At 43.5% G+C, this 22,109-nt stretch overlaps 3 protein-coding genes across 3 annotated transcripts in view; all 3 read left to right on the top strand.

The window, feature by feature from the left end:
* Positions 1 to 484: 484 nt before the first annotated feature.
* LOC125310962 lies at positions 485 to 9,036 on the top strand. The gene is made up of 10 exons (XM_048268761.1): positions 485 to 1,033; positions 1,220 to 1,885; positions 3,171 to 3,259; positions 4,061 to 4,159; positions 4,262 to 4,351; positions 5,180 to 5,251; positions 6,868 to 6,975; positions 7,098 to 7,122; positions 8,724 to 8,909; positions 8,972 to 9,036. Exons 1-10 carry the CDS (start codon positions 1,012 to 1,014, stop codon positions 9,034 to 9,036), a joined length of 1,422 nt encoding a protein of 473 aa, XP_048124718.1. The 5' UTR covers positions 485 to 1,011.
* Positions 9,037 to 9,126: 90 nt separating this feature from the next.
* On the top strand, positions 9,127 to 14,415 carry LOC125310166 (zinc finger protein 501-like). Its single transcript, XM_048267341.1, has 3 exons — positions 9,127 to 9,483; positions 12,063 to 12,109; positions 13,030 to 14,415. Exons 1-3 carry the CDS (start codon positions 9,221 to 9,223, stop codon positions 14,292 to 14,294), a joined length of 1,575 nt encoding a protein of 524 aa, XP_048123298.1. The 5' UTR covers positions 9,127 to 9,220; the 3' UTR covers positions 14,295 to 14,415.
* A 2,348-nt stretch (positions 14,416 to 16,763) lies between these two features.
* Positions 16,764 to 22,109, top strand: part of LOC125310165 (zinc finger protein 25-like) — a 35,626-nt gene continuing 30,280 nt past the window's right edge. The window contains exons 1-3 of the mRNA XM_048267340.1: positions 16,764 to 16,811; positions 19,714 to 19,815; positions 20,770 to 20,859. Coding sequence (XP_048123297.1) covers positions 20,803 to 20,859 — 57 coding nt within the window. The 5' untranslated portion in view covers positions 16,764 to 16,811; positions 19,714 to 19,815; positions 20,770 to 20,802. The remainder of the gene's footprint in view (positions 16,812 to 19,713; positions 19,816 to 20,769; positions 20,860 to 22,109) is intronic.

A 22,109-nucleotide genomic window follows, 5' to 3' on the forward strand; every position in this document is an offset into this window, starting at 1 on the left:
TTAAGCGACCACACCTAGCCTGGGAATACCAATTTGGGATTTGCTCTGCAGGTCAGTCCAATAGGTCATTGAAGCCCATTTCCCTAAAACATGGGCACGCAAATACAATCGCTAATAGAGTAGCAGTCATATAGGTTTATGTTTAGAGGGGTTTTTTTCTTCCGGATTTAAAACAATTTTGGCCTGTGCGAAACTTGGTGGGCATGTAGCCCAACAAGGATGACATGGAGTTATTGAGTTTTGATCCGTCGCCCATCCGCCGCATCAGCCTGATTCAGACATCAAATTAATATTTTGAATGAGGGGGAGGAATAAGAAACTGAGGGTTTTGTTGTCGTATCAATCATTTATGTGACAGACCTATTTATTTTAGTTTTAGTGTTCACCCTCATCCCTTTTTCATTTTTATCTCACATAAAGTAAACATAGGCGAATAATAAACCAACCAAGACCAGAGAATGTGCTCTGCTATGACCAAGACACTTATTTTGAAACACTTCCTCCCTCACCCGGTTTTATCACCTTTCACCCGGATATAGTTTCGCCGTGTTTACAAGTTCAGATGAAGTTGGAAACAGAACTTTAGTTTGACAAGTGTAGCATATTTGGTTTGATCTTAAATTTGACGTTACGGTGCAACGGAACTTCGGTTCCCAGCAGCGGACAACATGGGTAGAATTGCACCGTTTTATGAAGGCAAGTTAGCTAATTCTGGCCCATTATAACGGTAAGCCAGAGCCCGTCTTATTAGACATTCTCTGGGTAAGCTAATGGCTTGAAATCCCTCCAAAAATCAGAAACGGCTGCCGTTGCTCGCGTTAAAGAGCAGTATTCAATTCATTAGCTGTCGGAATGTGTGAGGGCAGAAGTCAGGACAGAGAAGTCTTGTTAAATCGTGTGATCCATTTGTCCAAACGGCTAGGAAGAGCAAAGCAGAACTGCCGCGCCACAAAATTACCCAGAAGTCATGGTCTCGTTCTGCGGAGAGTTCTGACGACTTGAAAATCAAAGATGGCTGCGCCCTGTGTTCTGTGTAAGTATGTGTTATGTGCAATGTTGCTGTGTTGCTAAAAACAAAGGCTAGACAACTGTGTGTGTGTGTGTGTGTGGTTAGTAATACAGGTAAGGCATCAAAGGCATTGTTACGATTGCACAATCATTACACCTGCAAAACTACTGAGAATATTGTGCATGCTAACACGTTTCTTTATTGTCTCAGATATTTACCACGAATCTACCACCAACGAATCAGCAGCAACATCAGCAGCTCCCTTACCAGCAAATGAGGCGTTCACAAGGCAACAGACTCTCTACCTCATCGCCCTCGTGCGCCAACACATTGAGGCAGATGGGGAGGGGCGTCCAAGGTCCCTCACAGAGCTGAGTGGCCGCCTCAAAAAAGGCAAGAAGAGCAAGAAAGCACTCTGGGAAGAAATGGCGTCCAAGCTGAGCAGCCATTTCCAGCAGCTTTTCCTCCCAGAGAAGGTGTCCAGGAAGTGGACCACATTAGTCGAGGGTTATAAAAAGGTGAAGGACAGTATTGCCGCCACAGGGAAGGGACCGGTGCGCTTTCAGTTCTATGCTGAAATGGATGAGATCCTGGAGGACCAGCACGACGCGGTGTCACCTGTTGTGGGAATGTGTCAGGGTTTAGAGGAACGCAGGCCTGACGCGGTGATCCCTGTTGTGGGAACATGCCGAGGTTTGGAGGAACGCAGGCCTGACACGGTGGGTCCATGCAACATTGCAGTGCCCCTTGGCACGGCCTCCTGTGCGCCCTCGACCAGTCGACTTCCACCCAGCTCGTCCACGACCAACACTCCGTCTCCTGGCCTGTCCACTACCAACCCTCCGTCGCCTGCCCCCATTATAACATCAAGGCCTGGTAAATGTGTCTTTATCTTAGCCACTGTTTGAATCCCTCCAAATACCACAAACAGCTGCTGTTGTTCGCGTTAAAGAGCAGTATTCAACTCTAGCTGTCGGAATGTGTCAGGGCAGAACAATATCAGAGGCTGGTTTAATACTGATAAACAGGCACTTAGCATTTTAAGATAGATAGATAGATACTTTATTGATCCCAAGGGGAAATTCAAGGTCTCAGTAGCATACAGACATCACACACAACATGCACAAACATCAGAGGCCATAAAAGTGGCCATTTCCAGGCCATAAAAGTTTTGTCACATTCATCAATCAATCAATGCTTTGTTTGCCCCCCAGTGGGGCAATTAGTTTCACAGCAGTAGGAGCACACAACATTACAAAAATGCACATGGCATAATAAATAACATAATGCACATCCTAATCAATAATGGGTAAACTACCTTTTCCTCCTGGCGTTTAGAAGAGAGACCGCAGAAGGAACAGAGGTTGTTTCTGTTTGTTTTTGCAAATGGGAGTCTGAGCAATGAACCTGATTGTAGAAACTGAAACTGTTGATGTAGAGGATGAGAACAGTCAGACAAGATGGAGTTTGCTTTCTTAAGCAGCTGTTTGTTGTAGAGATCCTGCAAAGTTTATTGTACAAACCCGAATTATATCTTAATTGGCTTGCATCATATTTAATGTAGTCCACTGGCGCCAGACTAGTTCTGTGGTATAAATCCCCATAGTTACCAAGCTGGGATTCAGGCAAAGCAACCTAATGGAATGTAACTCTCACTAAAATTAGCAAGACTTATCGAATTAAGCCAGGTTTGGTCTTTAGACTTATCGAATTAAGCCAGGTTTGGTCTTTAGTGAGGTTGATGGATCACCTGCCCCGCTCCGAAAACTGTAACCAAAGAAAAACGAAACCATGTGTGAATTTTCTGGGAATACTAATGGTAGGGGCGAGCTACCTCTCTCTGGTGTGTTTCGTTTGGTTCTTGGTTAAAATAAAATGTATGTTGCGCTAATGAATGTAAACATAAACAAACAAACGTGACTTCCTGTTAAATCCCTGACTGCGCCTTTTATGATGTGACTGGTGTAGGAAAAATGTAAGGAAATGTGACACTGAAATCCTAAAAGGAACTGAGTTATAGTAATGTATAGCTTCACTCCTATAATAATTAACTGCCCCTCTCTGGCCTCGCAGAGTGCCCCCTACCCACCCTGGGCTAGATTCCACGCTACTAGTCCCCTATTTCTCTGTTGAATTAACTGCCCCTCTCCGGCCTCAAGAGAATGCCCCCTACCCACCCTGGGGGCTCCCACGCCACTAGTCCCCTGGTTGCCCCCTCCGCCTCAAGAGAATGCCCCTACCCACCCCTGGGTCTGGTGGTAGCCTACATGTGGCAGGTGGCGGAGAGGGGCGTGATGCAGTATGGGATTCTGGCAGACTTCGTCTCCTGGTGATGGGAGGCGGTCCGAGAGCTGCTCAGTCCGAAGCATGCAGTGGAACTTATTCTGGGTCTGAGCCAGGGTAGGAGTTCTGATTTAGAACAGGAGCTAGTGCGGATGAGAACCACCTGGCTACCTGCACTCTGCTTGAGGCTGGCATGTTGTCATGATTGTCTGTGATTAGGCTGTGCATGTTGTCTGTGATTACCAGGCCTGCGGTCTGTCCTGTGCCTGTGCATGTTGTCTGTGATTACCAGGCCTGCTGTGTGCGTGTTGTCTGTGATTACCAGGTGTGCTGTGTCCTGTTTCTGTGCATGTTGTCTGTGATTACCAGGTGTGCTGTGTCCTGTTTCTGTGCATGTTGTCTGTGATTACCAGGTGTGCTGTGTGTCCTGTTTCTGTGCATGTTGTCTGTTATTACCAGGCGTGAAATAAATCTTTCTTTTTGAAATAAATTAGGGGGGGAAAATGAACATTCTAATTTTTTGAGACCCACCTGTATATTATGTTCACATGAACACAGCATGGAACAGGAACATCATGTAGATGTTCTACTTAACACTGTGTTCTGTAGGATGTCCTGTTCATGCGGTGTTCTATATGATGTTCCTGTTCCATGCTGTGTTCTGTAGGATGTTCTGCCCTATGCTGTGTTCTATATAATGTTCCTGTTCCATGTTGGGTTCTGTAAAATGTCTTGTTCCATGATGTGTTCCTGTGTTCCCTGTTGTAGGTGGTTCTAGAACTGTGCCGTGAGGATCATGCTGTAGCGTCCGACGAGCTGAAGCTCCACCTGGACAGCATCCAGCTGCTGCTGCCCGTCCACAGGCAGGCCAGTTGTTGTTGTTGTTGTTGTTGATGATACAAATTTAAGTTTATTTTTTTTAAAGAGAGGAAGAGGGTTGACTGACTGTAAGGGCTCTCTGTTGTTCAGGATGGCAGCCTTGGTGATTCAGAGACTGGCTTTACGAAGCTGGTTGAAACACTCCTCGAGGACTCCGAGGAGAGAAGGAGCTTCTTCCAGGTGAGTCCTGGTGAGTTCCATCATGGAATTCTGCCTGCTCTCTATCTCAGCTCTCTATCTCAAGTAACCAGTTATGACACACTTGACAGAAGCGATAGATAGATAGATAGATAGATACTTTATTGATCCCCAAGGGGAAATTCAAGAATTGTTATGTCATAAACGTTAATGACTTGTTTATAATAATGACACGTTCATGACGGTGTCATATCACTCTTATGTAGTTACCTTCAAGTAAAGTGTAACCAAACATACACATTTGTGGTTGCCGTGGAGATGTAGTTCTGGTAGTCTGGAACACAATGTGAAAATGAAAGAAAAGCCCTAACAGCATGACCTCACCAACTCAGAGGTCGTGGGGTCAACATCCCAAACACTATAAGGTCTCAGAGGTCGTGGGGTCAACATCCCAAACAATATTAGGTTTCAGAGGTCGTGGGGTCAACATCCCAAATAATATTAGGTTTCAGAGGTCGTGGGGTCAACATCCCAACACTATAATAAGGTCTCAGAGGTCATGGGGTCAGTGCAGCTCACATCTCAACATTCAAACAATGGTAAACCTTGTGTGTAACTAAATACCCTCTAAATATGTTCAAGTGAGTACTAAGTGAGGCTTTGGATTATATGGGGCTGCTGAAATTATTGGGAGTGATTACTCTGCTGATATTATTGGGAGTGATTACTCTGCTGATATTGGGAGTGATTACTCTGCTGACCTCTGCTGTAAAGGTGTATTTCTGTCTTTTGTGTATGTGTGTGTGTGTGTGTGTGTGTGTGTGTGTGTAGGACGTGTTTCCGGATGTGTGTGGCTCCCGTTATGATGAGGTGCTGCAGGTTCTCATGTGGGACTTCCTCAGGAGACTGGAGAAGCTGCTGCCAGTCCCCGATCTGCTGCAGGTCAGTCAAGCCCAGATACATAGTGATGATCATTTACATGTCTCCTTAGGATTAGACCAGATACATAGTGATGATCATTTACATGTCTCCTTAGAATTAGACCAGATACATAGTGATCATTTACATCTCTCCATAGGATTAGACCAGATACATAGTGATCATTTACATGTCTCCTTAGGATTAGCCCAGATACATAGTGATCATTTACATGTCTCCTTAGGAATTAGATGAAATGCATCCACATTTAAACCAGCACAGACCAGAAACATCCACATTTAAACCAGTCAAGACCAGATACAAGGCCATTTTGAATTGTGACATGGTAGGACACATTTGATCATGCGAAGCACTGTACATACAGTAATGTCCTGTGTATTAGCTGCATTGTGTATAAACCGCAGGACAGTGTTTTATGCAAGTTAAAAAAACAAAGCCATATTAACGCCCCTGTGTATTAAACCAGTAGGCTACCGAAACAACCCTGGTGGAATCAATATTGAATTTAATCAAAATGTATATCGAATCAAATTGAGACCTTGTATATCAGAATTTAATTGATTCAAGAAATCAGCAGCCCTAGATAAATCTCTTCTAGACTGTGACATAGCTGACTGTCTTAAATCTGTTGTAGACTGTGACATGGCTGACTGTGCTAAAGGTAAAAGGAATTTCACCTTTACGAAGCCAATTTGATGGTAAACAAACTTGTAATAGGCAAATCGTTCACCTAGCATTAGCCTGACTCCGCCTGTCTACGTACTTCCGCTCATTTACATTTCCCTACAGTAGTCCGTCTGGAATAGCTCTCCTTCACTTTGTTTACTTCGGCAACTTGTCTACGAACCAACCAGCGAACAGAGGGCTTTCCTGAGAGCGATTACGTTTAAGTTGGAAGCCTATTGTTATCGTTGTGTCCCCCGTGGTTAACATACGTCATTACCAAACGTTAGTCATTGAACTCCAATGATTTTAAAATTCTGACAAGCGTCCACCAACCAGGAAATAAACGTTTGACAATTGGTCTAGGCCAGACTCTCTACGAAGCCTCTCTACGAAGCCTGGTATCCAGGCTAACCTAGAAAGCTATGCAGCATAAAAGTAACGAAAAACAAGAAAACCAGCTATGCAACCTCAAGAGCGGCGGCCCGTCAAATCTCGTGAAAATCATGAAACATTACATTGTCAGTAGATATAGCTTTTTGGCTATAGTTTTGCCTGTTGTTAATCCTTCATCTTCACAACAAAAGAGTTTTCATTGTGGGATAAGTCACAAGAAGTTTGCTATTTACAACAGCAGAATAAAATATAAATGTATTCTTGAATTTCCCCTGGGGATCAATAAAGTCTCTGTCTCCTCTCTCTCTCTCTCTCTCTCTCTCTCTCTCTCTACTCTAGAGGGACCTCTACAGTTGCCAAAAATACCTAAACCTTTAAATCTCTTGTGGACTGTGTCGTGGCTGACTATTAAATCTCTTGTAGGTTGTGTCGTAGCTGACTGTATTAAATCTCTTGTAGGTTGTGACGTGGCTGACTGTGTTAAATCTCTTGTAGGTTGTGACATGGCTGACTGTGTTAAATCTCTTGTGTCGTGGCTGACTGTATAAAATCTCTTGTAGGTTGTGTCGTGGCTTGACGGTTCTGCTGCGTTGGCTGCTGACTGCACTGAGTGCATCGCCCACCCTGAGAATCTGAAGGCTTTAACCCAGTGCACTGGGATCCTCCTAGTAGGGTTAGTGTCTAGGTGGACTATGTGGATGTGTCCTAGTAGGGGGCAGACATCACCATGTGTCTAGGTGTACATCACCATGTGTCCTAGTTATGTGTCCTAGTTATGTGTCCTAGTTAGGGGGCAGACATCACCATGTGTCCTAGTTAGGGAGTATACATCACCATGTGTCCTAGTTAGGGGGCAGACATCACCATGTGTCCTAGTTATGTGTCCTAGTTAGGGGGCAGACATCACTATGTGTCCTAGTTAGGGGGCAGACATCACCATGTGTCCTAGTTAGGGAGTATACATCACCATGTGTCCTAGTTAGGGGGCAGACATCACCATGTGTCCTAGTTATGTGTCCTAGTTAGGGGGCAGACATCACCATGTGTCCTAGTTAGGGAGTATACATCACCATGTGTCCTAGTTAGGGGGCAGACATCACCATGTGTCCTTGTTAGGGGACAGACATCACCATGTGTCCTAGTTAGGGGGCAGACATCACCATGTGTCCTAGTTGGGGGACAGACATGTGTCCTTGTCCATGCTGTTATGCACTCTATAGGGAGGAAAAGTAATCTCATCGCCATCTAGTGGTTGCGTTCCTAGAGTTTAGCGGAGTGGATGGGATTTTTAAAAAAAATATATATCTCTTTGTGTTTCGGGAGTATTTCGACCACAATTGTTATCTCGTCAATGTGTGAAGCACAGCAGCGGTTGCTATAGCAACCATAGACTCTGAACAGGACAGTAGACTACCAAGCAACCAGCTTAGCAAAGTCTATGGCAAGATCTGAATGTAAATGGATAATACCGTTTAAGTGTTTTCTTTAATTCCTATTTCTTTCCACTCTTAAACTTAAGACATGTTAGAAGTAAGCTTACTTATTCGCTGGGCAATGTACAAACTGAGGAGTTACATTAGCCCTACCACTATGAGCTACGATAACGTTAGCTAGGATAATAAGTAGGGTATGGCAGCTAAAGTTATTATTTCATGTTCCGATATAATATTCTTAACGTTTTGACTATGTTACAACTGATAAAAGCATGCCAAATAAAGTAACCAAATCGCTTTGTAATATTTTAGTCCAGAAATACTTATGGGTGTTCATTTACGGTAATGTTAATCACGGTAACGTTACGACCTATCTGCCCTTGCTGTTACCACCAGTTTCAATAACTATTTACATTTGCGATCATGACCCATTTCATCTAACAACACCACTGGCATCTTTCTTTGACTATCAGACCCCGAACAGCAATACATTTAACTACAAAGATGTTATAGCAATCATTATGACATAATGTAATTTGCCGCACGTCTCCTATCTTTATGCCGTCCAGCATGGAGCCGTGACGTGACTAAGTCACGTGTTTGCAAAGGGTGAATATAAAGGATATTATCATTATATACTCTTAATATACACTCTGCTTTGCTTCATGGAGTTCCTTGCCTCTGCCTCTTCCAGTAATTCCATATAGCAGGATACCCCTTGTCCATTATCCTAAATGTAAATGGTATCCTTTACATAATATGCATGGTCATTCTGGACAAAGCTTTGTTAGCTCAGTGATTTAACCGTTGTGTTTAAAAGGTTTTATTCATTTTATTTTTTCCTTACACAATAGTATAATTAAAGAAGAAATTCCTTACTGGAGTGGAAGTTTGACGAGGCGTTGTGTGTGTGTGTGTGTGTGTGTGTGTGTGCGTGCGTGCGTGGTGTGTGTGTGTGTGTGTTTCTCTGCCTCCATTCCCAGGCGCCCCCACAGTGCTGGGGGGAGTCATCGTCTCCCTGCTCCACACCGGACCACACAGGACTGCCACCAGGGGGCAGATGGACACCACCACAGGGGGGCAGATGGACAGCACCACGGGGCAGATGGGCAGCACCAAGGGGGGGCAGATGGACAGCACCATAGGGGGGCAGATGGGTAGCACCATGGGTAACACTTCCCCTACACAGCATCTCTATCCACCCCTGAGCAACCCTGTGACATTTGAGGAGATTGTCCTGGAGATCGTTACCAAGACCACGTGCACAGGAATGGAGCTGGGGACGAGTTTAGCTGACGGAGAAGCAGGGGAGGAGCCGGGAGGAGGAGGAGGAGGAGGAGAGAAGGAACCGGGAGGAGGAGGAGGAGGAGGAGGAGAGAAGGAACCGGGAGGAGGAGGAGGAGGAGAGAAGGACCCGGGAGGACGAGGACACAGGGCAGGGGAGAGGCAGCAGGGAGGTGTAGAGGAGGTGGATGTGGAGATGACAGAGAGCAGTGGAGGAGAGGAGGAGGAGGAGGAGAGCAGTGACTGGGTGTCCGAGGGGGACAGGATGAGCCAGGGTCAGTCAGGGGAGGCAGAACTCCAACAGGAAACACACGGGCAGGGTTCCACCGCCACTTCCTGTGTGGACGCAGAGCGGGCGACTGGTGGGACTGCTCCTGACTCCGCTGTCCCGGTCGGCTGGAGGAGCTCACAGGAGTTAAAACATGGCCGCAGTTTGGAGTCAAAGAACGTCAACTCCAGGTGAGAGGTACTGAAACACATGGCTAGTTCGTTTTGAGATGGTGAAAAAGTGTTAAAGGCTTTTTCTACCGAGACCACAAAAGTACACTGTAGTTCTGCCACGATTAGTCGACTTAGTCGACGTAATCGACCATGAAAATTAGTCAACGAGTCGTTTTACTATTGACCGCCTATTAATTTTTGGTCTCCCCTCAAACGGCTCACACTAATGTTATCAACTCTGTTATTAACTCTTGAGAAGTACAATGAATGTCTTTGGATGTTAAACAGGCTACTTCGACTTTGGCAGTAATGTTTTAAACCCCGCCATGCACACAAGTGTAAATAGCTGCGTGTCTGCCTGCCTGCTTTCAGCGCAATTCATTATTAGGCAGAGCTAAGCAGGGAGATAAGCTAAGCGTAGTAGACTAGTCTATACTCTGGCTAATATGGTATACTACTGTATAGCCTAATGAGAGCTAAGTGGGGGGAGCTAAGCTAAGCGTAGTAGGTTAGTCTATACTCAAATATATATGCAAATGTGGTATTGTAGAAATTGCAATAAATGAAGTGAAGAGAGTGTCTCACGTTGACAATGCAATGGCGTGTCGTTTATTCATTCATACAAAAACAGTTAAAACAAACATGGCGCCGCCCGTGATATTAACAATCAAGGTGCGCGTGATTTCATGCATGTCATGAAATGTCAAGAGACACCCTTTAACACAGAATGAGAATACATTGACATGTCGTTCGGAACGCATCTCAGATCGTAGCATAACTGACAACACAGAACACACTTACCACAAGCATGTAGTTAAGTAAGGGGATACATGTCAATAACACAGTATGGTGAATTATGTCCATAGTGTCCACTAATGTATACTATAGCCTGGAATGGAAATGCAGATACTTATGCTTAGATTGTTAATACATAATGTTTTGAACAATTTATTTAATGAGCTTCTAACAAAAGTAGGCTGATATATATATTTTGAGTTCAAATGGACACAACAAAATAACAAACACTTGATTTTTCTTTTTAAATTAGTTGTGTAGATTAGTCGACTAATCAAAAACAATGATTAGTCGTTACTGGCAGCACTAGTACACTGAAGTACCAAAGTGCACCAAAGTACTCCCTGTCTGAATAGCAAGTACGGTAGCATATGTGTCATACAATAAACAGGCATCTCTGGAATTAGAATAGACTCCTATGTTTAGTGTCATACAGTATTTAGTTTAGTTTAGTTTATTTGACAAACCATTGAAATACATGTCGGTACAAATCATGCATTAAAACAGTGTCAAGGATAGCACAAAAAGTCATAGACTTATTTCCATTGTGGTCCTTGATCTTAACGTACATATACAACACTAAACACGCATAACATAACACAACACTTAAAACACATACCCAAACTCATAAAACTACATGACATATTACTCAAACTCAACAAACCCTCCCACTCCTACCTACCCACCCACCAGCCTACCTATTCTTGGATTTTAGCTAAAAGCCATTTAAACAAGCATCTCCATTGATTTAGAATAGACTCCTAAAACTGTAGAAATTATTTGTAACTGTAGAAATTGTTAATATTACAAATATGCACTACACTTACAAATATATTGTACGAGTATGGATCAGTTTTACAGCTACAAATCATCCTACAGTTACAAATCTATTGTACGAGTACGGATCAGTTTTACAGCTACAAATCATCTTACAGTTGCAAATCTATTGTACAAGTACGGATCAGTTTTACAGCTACAAATCATCCTACAGTTCCAAATCTATTGTACGAGTACGGATCAGTTTTACAGCTACAAATCATTCTACAGTCAGAAATGTCGTAATGAAGAGTTTGGTTCCAAAACACTGTATCTCCGTTTTTAACAACATTAAAACGTCTATTTAATTGTGTATTTCAGTAAAGTCAAGTCAAGTCAAGTTTATTTATATAGCGCATTTCATACACAGAGGTCATTCAATGTGCTTTACATAAACAAAACCAAACAATAATAACAAATAAAAGCATAGAAGGGCAATATAGTCAAAGAATAGTTAAAAGGTAAAGATCATAATAAAAAGAAAACATAAAACACAAGATAAAATCATTTAAAAATAAAGAATAATTAGTAAGCAAAAACAAAGGCAAAAGTAGTAAAAAAAAGTAATAAAAGACAAGGTAGAATAATTATCAAGGCAGATTCAGAATTTGTAACTCGGCACAGTTAGCAGAAAGCATCTGAGAACAGTTTGGTCTTGGTCTAGATTTAAAACTGGCTACAGGTTCATCCGAAAGTTGGTTCCACAGCTGAGCCGCATAGCAGCTAAAAGCTGCTTCACCATGTTTAGTTCTAACTACTAAAGTTAGTTACTGCTGAAGCATGTCTGACAAGTATTTAGGTCCTGCTCCATTTACTGATTCAGGCAATATCAACAAAATGTAAAAAAAAAAAAAATATTTATGAAAATTCATTAAAATGGTGGATATAGCGTTTTGGAACCAAACTCTTCAAATGTTGTGTGTGTGTGTGTGTCCTGTTTGTGTGTCTTGCTCTGTCTCACTACTGGCGAATCTTTGTTATTACAGTTCAGCCGTCGGCCCCATTCGAGTATCTGGTGGGGAAAACAGTTCAGGTACTTTTTGATCCTTTTGATTGAAATATAATCTATGAATGAAGCCATCAAAGCATGGCGGTAGATCTGAAATGTTCTTCACTGAATGCTTTTGTTAAAGGCACTGTAAGCGATTCTAAGTAATATTTAGCCTGCAACATTGTTTTGTCACGTCCTGTCTTTGCTTACACTGTAGGGCTGCTCGATCATAGCAAAAATCATTCACAAATATTTTGTTCAATATTGAGATCCCGATTATTAAACATGATTTAACTGATTTTGGAACTCATTCACTTCAAAAACTTTTTACAAACACATACATGCAAAACAGTGCACAGAACAACTCAAGACAAATGAAGAGCATTGTTATGAAACTGAATGTAGAAAAATAATCATTATTTTGATTATGTTTTCATAATCATTGGAAATCATAATTAGTTCATTAATTGCACAGCCCTATTACACTGTACACTGAGAGAGTGACTAAGTGTCACCCCCATTCATTTCACAATTGCAATCTGTCAGAAAAATTGCAATTAAATATTTTTCCCACATCACTCAGCCCAAACAAAAACGTTGCCTAGCAACTTACAACAACGCAACGTTGCCTAGCATCACTTAAAGCCCCTTTAAAGGGATACTCCACGATTTGGGGAATTACTCATTTTCCAACTCCCCTTGAGTCTATGCCGATTCAATGATTTATGCTAGGCTGGAGCTGTGTGGTATCGCCAGACTCAGAGAACGACTGGATGAACGTCAATTGTTTAACTCAAGGGGAGGTGGAAATGGTGGAATACCCCTTTAACTCCCCTGCTGGCGTCTAGTAGTTGTTGTGTACAGTCAGTGGCTTAATCTCTGTGTTGTGTGTACAGTCAGTGGCTTAATCTCTGTGTTGTGTGTACAGTCAGTGGCTTAATCTCTGTGTTGTGTGCTTGCAGATGAGGCTGCCCAGATGTGGTTGCGTCCGCAGTACCCATTCTCCCACCAGCAGGAGGAGCTAGTGAAGCAGCACCAGGAGCTGGTTCACACTGACCAGACTCAGACAGCGCCCCCCTCAGGAACGGCCCTAAAGGCGCACCAGCGCACGCACTCGGGGGAGCGACAGTTCACCTGCCAGCAGTGTGACAAGAGCTTCGCGCACAGCCAGGCGTTAGCGCGCCATCGCTACATGCACGGTGCTACGCGCCTCTACGAGTGCGGCCGTTGCCCCGAGATTTTCCCTTCGATAGCGGTCCGCAACGAGCACCGCCGTGCGCAGCACGAGCCCAAGATCTACTGCGCCGAGTGTGACGAGCTCTTCAGTTCGCCATCTGCTCTTCACCAGCACCGCCGTGCGCAGCACGCCCTAACGAATCAGTGCGCCAAGTGTGACCGGGTCTTCAGTAACCCTGCCAGTCTGAAGTGCCATCTGCGAGTGCACCGCCAGAAGAGGCCCTACAAGTGCCCCGAATGCCCCGCCAGCTTCCGCTGCAATGCCAGCCTCAACTACCACAGCAGCCAAGTGCACCACGCCGAGCGCTCCTACCACTGCACCTGCGGCAAGTCCTTCGTCTACAAGGGGGCGCTGCTGAGCCACCAGCACGAGCACTGCCACTCCAACGAGCAGCCCTTCCACTGCGACGACTGCGGCAAAAGCTTCCTGTCCAAGGACGCGCTGGGGCAGCACATCATGACGACCCACTTTGACGAGAGGCGCTTCCTGTGTCCACACTGCGGCAAGGTCTTCTACCACCAGCGCAGCCTGGACAGTCATGTGAGAATGCACACGCGTGGGAAAGACTTCCGCTGCTCACAGTGCGACAAGACCTTCTTCAAAAGGGAGGGCCTGACCCGACACGAGCTGACCCACTCGGGCGAGAGGCCCTTCCTGTGCGACGACTGCGGTAAGGGGTTCGTCTCACAAGGCGAGCTGCAGAAGCACAAGCGGTACCACACGGGTCACAAGCCCTTCCGATGCGCGGTGTGCGATAAGAGCTTCGCGCAGTCGGGGCAGCTGACTGTGCACATGCGCTACCACACGAACGCACGGCCGTACACCTGCCCGTCCTGCTCCAAGTGCTTCAGGACCGCCGACGCTGTCAAGAGACATACGCGCGTACACACCGGCGAGAAGCCTTACGAGTGTGTTGTGTGCCTCGCACGCTTCCAACAGTCCTACCAGCTGAAGGCCCACCGGAAGAAACAACACACCTTAGTCCCTTAGTCGTGATCAGTGACCCACAACCTTGCCCCTGCGCACCTATTGCAGGATGAAGTGGGTCTGTCTAATGAATGCTTTCTTAAAAATAAATGAATAAAATAAATAGCCTGATTTAGACATCAAATGAATATTCTGAATTATTTGTTTTATGACATTAATAATTTGTGTTATTTATGTCAGTTTTAGAGTGCTCATCATTCATTCATTTTATTTTCATCCCACACAAATCAACCATATAGGCTACTGTTACATTTTGGTACCCATTGTTACATTTGCTACTGTTACATTTTCTTCTTCCTCCCACCAAATTTCTGTGTCTAATTCAGTTTTAACCGTTTAACGTAGAAACTTCGTTCAAACGTAGGTGTTGAAAAGGACACGTGGGGAATGTATTTTTCACTTTTGTAAACTTTATACTTTTTGAGATATTAATAAAAAACAAGCTTATTTTTCCCCATAGACTTTGCATTAGCACTATGACATCACAATGGACTAATTAACTTGATTTGCACCTGTATCAACTTCCAGCTGCTCACTATTAGGACCCATCAAAGGGCCAGTTAAACTGATTGCACCTGTATCAACTGCTTTCTGCTTAACTAGGCCAACTCTCTCTGTGTCTCCATTCTACAAGGATATAAGGCACATTCCATCCAACTTTCTATCCATTCATCCTCTTCAAACCATTCACTCATCCACCCATTAAACTATCCATCAACATCCATTAAACAATCTGCCTATCAGCATCCATTCAACTTTCTGTCTATCAACATCCATTACACTATCTACGTTCAACTTTTAAACTATATACTCTGTCTCAGGCTTTAAGCATACAATCTGGCTCTCTTAAGACTACTATTTCCTCTGCCCACAACTGTTTCAAAATAAATGTCCTCACTACAATAATTCACTATTAAATAATTTAACTATTTAAACTACTCAACTATTTAGCCATTTCAACTGTCAGTTGTTATCAACTATGACTCCTGCCAACTGTTTCCAAAGTAAAAGTTTATTTGGCATTTTATGTTAATATACAGTATGTTTATATTTTCATGCACTGGTAATTTCCTCGAAATTACATTTTCTAGTTTTGAAACTGTAAGCACTTCCTGCTCCTGTTGTGTAACCTTTCACCCGGATGTAGTTTCTCCGTGTTTAAAAGTTGTCAAATCAAGTTGTTCTCTGGTTGTACACAGAGTCTAGTCTCGTTAAAAACTAGCCTAAATATACCTGGTTTGCTTTTAAATTGGACGTTTAGCTGAAACGGAACCAGCAGCGGTCAACATGGGTAAGATTACACCGTTTTATGTAGGCAAGGCCCATTGACGTTAGGCTTATGACTGGTAAATGTATCTTATCTTAGCCGCTGTCGGAATGTGTCAGGGCAGAACAATATCAAAGTCTGGTTTAATACTGATAAACATGCACTAGCATTTTAAGGTTAAAGCCAATGCAGCAGGACACGCTTTCAATATTATATTGTTCGGCAGACAAATCATAAGCGAGAAGGGACGATGGAAATTTTCTGAGGATAATGTCAGGGGGTCCGGGGGTTTCTCCCCAAGACAAAACTAAAAGAGATGGTGACAGCTAAACACGCCATTTGAACGTTAACACAGTTTTCGGAGGGACAGAACAGTCGGACTCTGACAGTCGTCAGAGAAAGCAGCGCCCGTCTTTTATCTGACTCGCATGAGGTGAACATTGCCTACCTGCTATCACTTCACTGCTTGACGCTACCCCACACGGAGAAATATCGCACGTCAATAGAGGGCACCCGTGTTTTTTTATTGTGTTAATTCTGGGTTACCTCTTGGTGAACGAAGATGCAGGTCATCCCCCGAATTCGTATGTTTGCGTTCACTCCAGCGAGAGTGAAATAAATGTTTCAAAAGCTGTGTCATTATAGGCCCCTGTTACAACAAGATCGTGACTTGCCCATTAACCTTTTAATTTAGGCTACAACAGCGTAATTTCGAGTAGCCTAGGTAAAACCCATGCCTGTATATCACTGGGTTATTAATGCATGATAGGCCTACGCTATAATATATTTGTAAGGAAATGTAAAAGACATAGGCCTAGATTAGGTTAATGACAGAATTTTACGCTCAAACTCAAAATAAACTTTTTAAGCCTGCCTCAGTAAAGCGTTTTTGCAATGGTCTTGCATAGGTTATAGCCTACCAGCTTTAATGTCAATTTAAAGACCTGTTATTTCCATTTTTTGATTAGATTAAACCCACCCTGGGCTAGATTCCACGCTACTAGTCCCCTATTTCTTTGTTGAATTAACTGCCCCTCTCCGGCCTCGCAGAGTGCCCCCTACCCACCCTGGGCTCCCTGCGGCTCCTGGTTCCTCCGCTGCGTCTGGTAGCCGCCTACATGTGGCAGGTGACGCGGAGAGGGACGTGATGCAGTATGGGATTCTGGCAGACCGTCTCCCCTGGTGATGGAGGCGGTCCCGAGCTGCTCAGTCCGAAGCATGCAGTGGAACTTATTCTGGGTCTGCGAGCCAGGGTAGGAGTTCTGATTTAGGACAGGAGCTAGTGCGGATGAGAACCACCTGGCTACCTACCTGCTTGAGGCTGTGCATGTTGTCTGTGATTACCAGGCCTGCTGTGTGTCCTGTTGTCTGTGATTACTAGGCCTGCTGTGTGCATGTTGTCTGTGATTACCAGGCCTGCTGTGTGCATGTTGTCTGTGATTACCAGGCGTTTCTGTGTGTCCTGTTCCTGTGCATGTTGTCTGTGATTACCAGGCATTTCTGTGTGTCCTGTTCCTGTGCTTGTTGTCTGTGATTACCAAGCGTTTCTGTGTGTCCTGTTCCTGTCCATGTTGTCTGTGATTACCAAGCGTTTCTGTGTGCATGTTGTCTGTGATTACCAAGTCAGTGTTTCCCCTACAGTGTATTTAACAGCGGCGCAGCGCCGCCGCTGGATTTTCAGCGCTGCTGCAACATAATATCACGAGATTCACTTAAAACACTGTAAAAGCACAACGGCCAACATCATCTAGAAATTGTTTTCTGAAAGTCTTGAGTAAGTTAAGTGCATCAAATCCGCACTTAGCCTCTCATTATTCAGGACATATATGCGGCAGGTGAATACAAGCCCAAAGACAAGTCTGCAGCCCATATGGCTAGCCTACGTTCTGAACACGGTTACATTGTTTAGCTATCCGACTGATGGGGTCTTGCTCCGCCACAGTGTAGCCTATGGTGTCATCGTTCACTTGTAGGTTACACAATAAATAGCCTACTTATAGGCCTGGTGACAATAAAAAATGATATTAGTTATATTTCATCACGAAGCTGTTTGTATGCCGTGAATTCGCTTGTAGCCTATGCCATATGTTAAGCTTGAGCAATTCCTCTGATCCAAAGCCTGCTTTGACACATTGACACTAATGTGAAACATGCATCCTCCTCTCCTAGCCTACATCAAATAAAAGAAACCAATTCATGATTACCGAAATGAATTTAACATGGGGAAAAAGTTTGTTGCGATTTAGCCTACTGTTGTGATGCGGTTCTTTCTGCTGATTGGATTTACGTCTGGTGTCGTCAACTCTGAGAACTCTTGCTCCGGTTGACAATTTTATCCAGAGAGCTGATTTCCCAAAGATGAGCCTCCATCAACATTCAACGACAAATTATTAAAACGTAAGTAATGCAATAGAGTAAACCAATGTGCTACAAGGTGTATGGTCTTAACGTTAATTGTAGCCTAGACTTGTAACGTTAGCGTAGGGCTACATGTAATGTTTGCATGGGAAAGCTAGGCGAACACAGTCTAGGCCTGTTTAAACTTTCTGATAGTTAAAGGAAATATGAGCATATGTTGGCATATACGTATAGCCTAAATTCTGTCCACTTAGCTATAATAGGCTATCACAAACAGACCTTTTCTACGTTTGCGGCATTAGACATAGGAGCCTACATTCTCTTATCAGAAAGACGTGTTCTCATAACTTCAGCGTTCTCTTGACGGTGAGACGAACGGTCGCACTTCAATCAAGTAGCCTAGGTCCTTTTCGAGTTAATTGTGAGTGAGTTGTATGGTAACTGTGGGAGTGATGTAGAAGAAAAGTGAGTATTTACTTTTTTATACGTGGGTTTGTTGTTTTGGGACTGAGAAATAGACTACAAGGAGAGCATCTGGCTACGTGCATGCGTGTCAGCATTAATGGCCCCCCAACAATTCAATTCAATTACCAAAGAGCCTTAGAGATGTTCTTTGAAAAGCCCAGAAAAATTAAGTGCTCGCAGATTGGGTGTGGCCTTTGCCATTAAGACAAATTTAAATAAATTGTAAATAATCTTTTTCTGGGTTGTGCCATTTCATTTTTCTTCTATAATTTTTAACCAATAATGTAAAAGAAAGCTGAAAATGTCCACAAAAGAAACACGAAGGTATGATATAAACAATTTTTTTTTTAAAAAATGCGCAACAACACCCACCCCCCAAGTAATAGCACCGCTGCTGGAAAAATTTCTAGGGGAAACACTGCAAGTGTTTCTGTGTGTCCTGTTCCTGTTGTCTGTGATTACCAAGCGTTTCTGTGTGCATGTTGTCTGTGATTACCAGGCGTTTCTGTGTGCATGTTGTCTGTGATTACCAGGCGTTTCTGTGTGTCATGTTCCTGTGCATGTTGTCTGTGATTACCAGGCGTTTCTGTGTGTGTGTGTGTCTCCTGTTCTATTCTGAAGGATGCCCCTCGCTATGTTGTCTTATACTACCAGTCAAAAGTTTGGACACACCAACTCTCCAATGTATGTTTTGTTTTTTTCTTTATTTTTATTTATCAGAGTAGGTCGTTATTATTATGAAATAGCCCACATGGATTCATGTTGTAAGCAAACAAAAAGTGTAAATAAAGCTACATTTTCAATATTTTAAATTCTTCAAGGTACAGACCTTTTTCTCAGTCTCTCAACCAACTTGATATAGTCAGCTGGAATGGATTTCCAACAGCCTTGATGGATTCCCCATACATTGTGAGCATTTGTGAGCTGCTTGTCTCTCACTGATGTTAATTGAAAAGAATGAAGTTGGCTTTAATAATATCAATTATCGGCAAAGATGTCACAGAGGTAAACAGTGAAGAATATGAAATGTGGCGCATGGAAATAATACACAGTATTTCTAGTGAAATGTGGCGCATGGACAATATAATATATTTCTAGAGACCTTTGTCTTCTGTCATACTTTGGATGCTGTAGGTATTGTTATACAATGTAGGAAAAAAGCAATCAAATAAAAAACTATGAAAGTGTGTGTGTCCAAACTTTTGACTGGTAGTGTATGTTCCTGTTCCATGTTGTGTTCATGTGATGTCTTGTTCCATGTTGGGTTCTATAGAATTTTCTGTTCCATGCGGTGTTCCATAGCAACTTCATGTGTTGTGTTCCCTGTTGTAGGTGGTTCTAGAACTGTGCCGTGGGGATCATGCTGTAGCGTCTGACGAGCTGAAGCTCCACCTGGACAGCATCCAGCTGCTGCTGCCCACTCTCAGAGCAGAGGTGACCAGCAGGGTGTGCAGTTACCCAGCACACATGACCAGCAGGGGGCACAGTTACCCAGCACACATACTAATGACCAGCAGGGGACGCAGTTACCCAGCAGCACACATGCTGTGACCAGCAGGAGGCGCATTTACCCAGCAGCACACATGCTGTGCTAGTGGTGACCAGCAGGGGGCGCAGTTCCTGAGCAGCACACATGCTGTGCTAGTGGTGCCCAGCAGGGGGCGGAGTTACCCAGCAGCACACATGTTGTGCTAGTGGTGACCAGCAGGGGGCGCAGTTAGAAGAGTTTCCATTGAAAACAGAAAGTGATGAGATGTTTTAATAGGCAGAGAGGTTGACGCAGCGGCATTATGTTCAACGGCACGCACAAGAGCAGGCCTGCCACTGCACCGAGCAAGGCGCTGTTAAAGCGGCATTTTGCCTCCTGTGCGTGCCATGTTGAACTTGACTTGTACTCCGCACAATGACAAAGTTGACTCTAGTCTACTCTGCTCTGCCCTCATCTCATCTCTCACTATATTCCTGCCCATACTTTGGCACATAAAATCAGAGCATCTATAATCAAAATAATCAAATGTGCGTCAGGTCGCTAGGGGTGGTGTAACATGCGTCAGGTCGCTAGGGGTAGTGAAATGTACGTCAGGTTGCTAGGGGTGGTGTAACATGCGTCAGGTCGCTAGGGGTGGTGTAACGTGCGTCAGGTCGCTAGGGGTGGTGTAACGTGCGTCAGGTCGCTAGGAGTGGTGTGACGTGCGTCAGGTCACTAGGGGTGGTGTAACGTGCGTCAGGTCGCTAGGGGTGGTGATTGTATTTCTATTGCAGTTTCCTCCATCTGTTTTCGCTGTGATTTTTGTTGTTGATACAATTTAAGTGTATGGCTAGGTTTTTACATATTTTTTTAAAGAGGGGAAGAGGGTTGACTGACTGTAAGGGCTCTCTGTTGTTCAGGATGGCAGCCTTGGTGATTCAGAGACTGGCTTTATGAAGCTGGTTCAAACGCTCCTCGAGGACTCCGAGGAGAGAAAGAGCTTCTTCCAGGTGAGAGCCCTTGCATAAGCTAAACACACAGGGCTGGACTGGCCATCTGGCACACCGGGCATTTTCTGGGGAGGGGCGGAATAAACGGGCCATTGTTATATAGACTAAAGGAATAGGATCCAGAATAAAGGACTATGATCAATCATCAAAACATTATTATACATAATACACAGTAGGCGACACATGGCCTAGCCATTAGTTATAATTATTTAATGTACAGAAACATTATATTATTATAATTATTTAATGTACACAAAATCAACATAAACAAACAAACATCAACATGCACACCTTTTATTTGGCCATGCAAAGCGCAAACATCACAATTGCCCAGACGTCAGTGCTACGTCCAAACCTATATGATTTCTTATAGTAGCCTACTGTAGGTTAAAAGAAAAGTTTAAACGAAAGGCGTGGTTGTATTGTCCACGATATTCACAGAGTAGCCTAATTCAGTCCAGAGCAAGGTTGAAATAACTGATGGAATATGCAGTCTATGCTGAACCGAACCTAAAACAGCATGTTAAGACATTTCATGCATTTCAACCTACTTTCTGTGGAAATTACATAAAATATTGACCTATAGCAAAGCCTAAAAATATTATGAACATGGAGTATTCCCAGTTATTGACCCTTATAATGAGGTCATTTGAGAGCTCTCGAAACATGAATGACAGTGTTTCCCCTAGAAATTTTTCCAGCAGCGTGCTATTACTTGGCGGGGCGATTTTTTTTTTTTTTTTTTTTTTTTTTTTTTATAAAAACCATGGACCATTTTGTGGACATTTTAAGCTTTCTTTTACATTATTGGTTAAAATGATAAAATTAAATAACCATTTAATGACCATTAATAATTAAAAGATTATTTACAATTTATTTAAATTTGTCTTAATGGCAAAGGCCACACCCAATCTGCGAGCACTTAATTTTTCTGGGCTTTGAATTGAATTGAATTGTGGGGGGGCCATTAATGCTGACACGCATGCACGTAGCCAGATGCTCTCCTTGTAGTCTAATTCTCAGTCCCAAAACAACAAACCCACGTATAAAAAAGTAAATACTCACTTTTCTTCTACATCACTCCCACAGTTACCATACAACTCACTCACAATTAACTCGAAAAAGACCTAGGCTACTTGATTGAAGTGCGACCGTTCGTCTCACCGTCAAGAGAACGCTGAAGTTATGAGAACATGTCTTTCTGATAAGAGAATATAGGCTCCTATATGTCTAATGCCGTAAACGTAGAA

The sequence above is a fragment of the Alosa alosa genome, chromosome 17, assembly GCF_017589495.1.
Source record: "Alosa alosa isolate M-15738 ecotype Scorff River chromosome 17, AALO_Geno_1.1, whole genome shotgun sequence".
Classification (NCBI taxonomy): Eukaryota; Metazoa; Chordata; class Actinopteri; order Clupeiformes; family Clupeidae; genus Alosa; species Alosa alosa.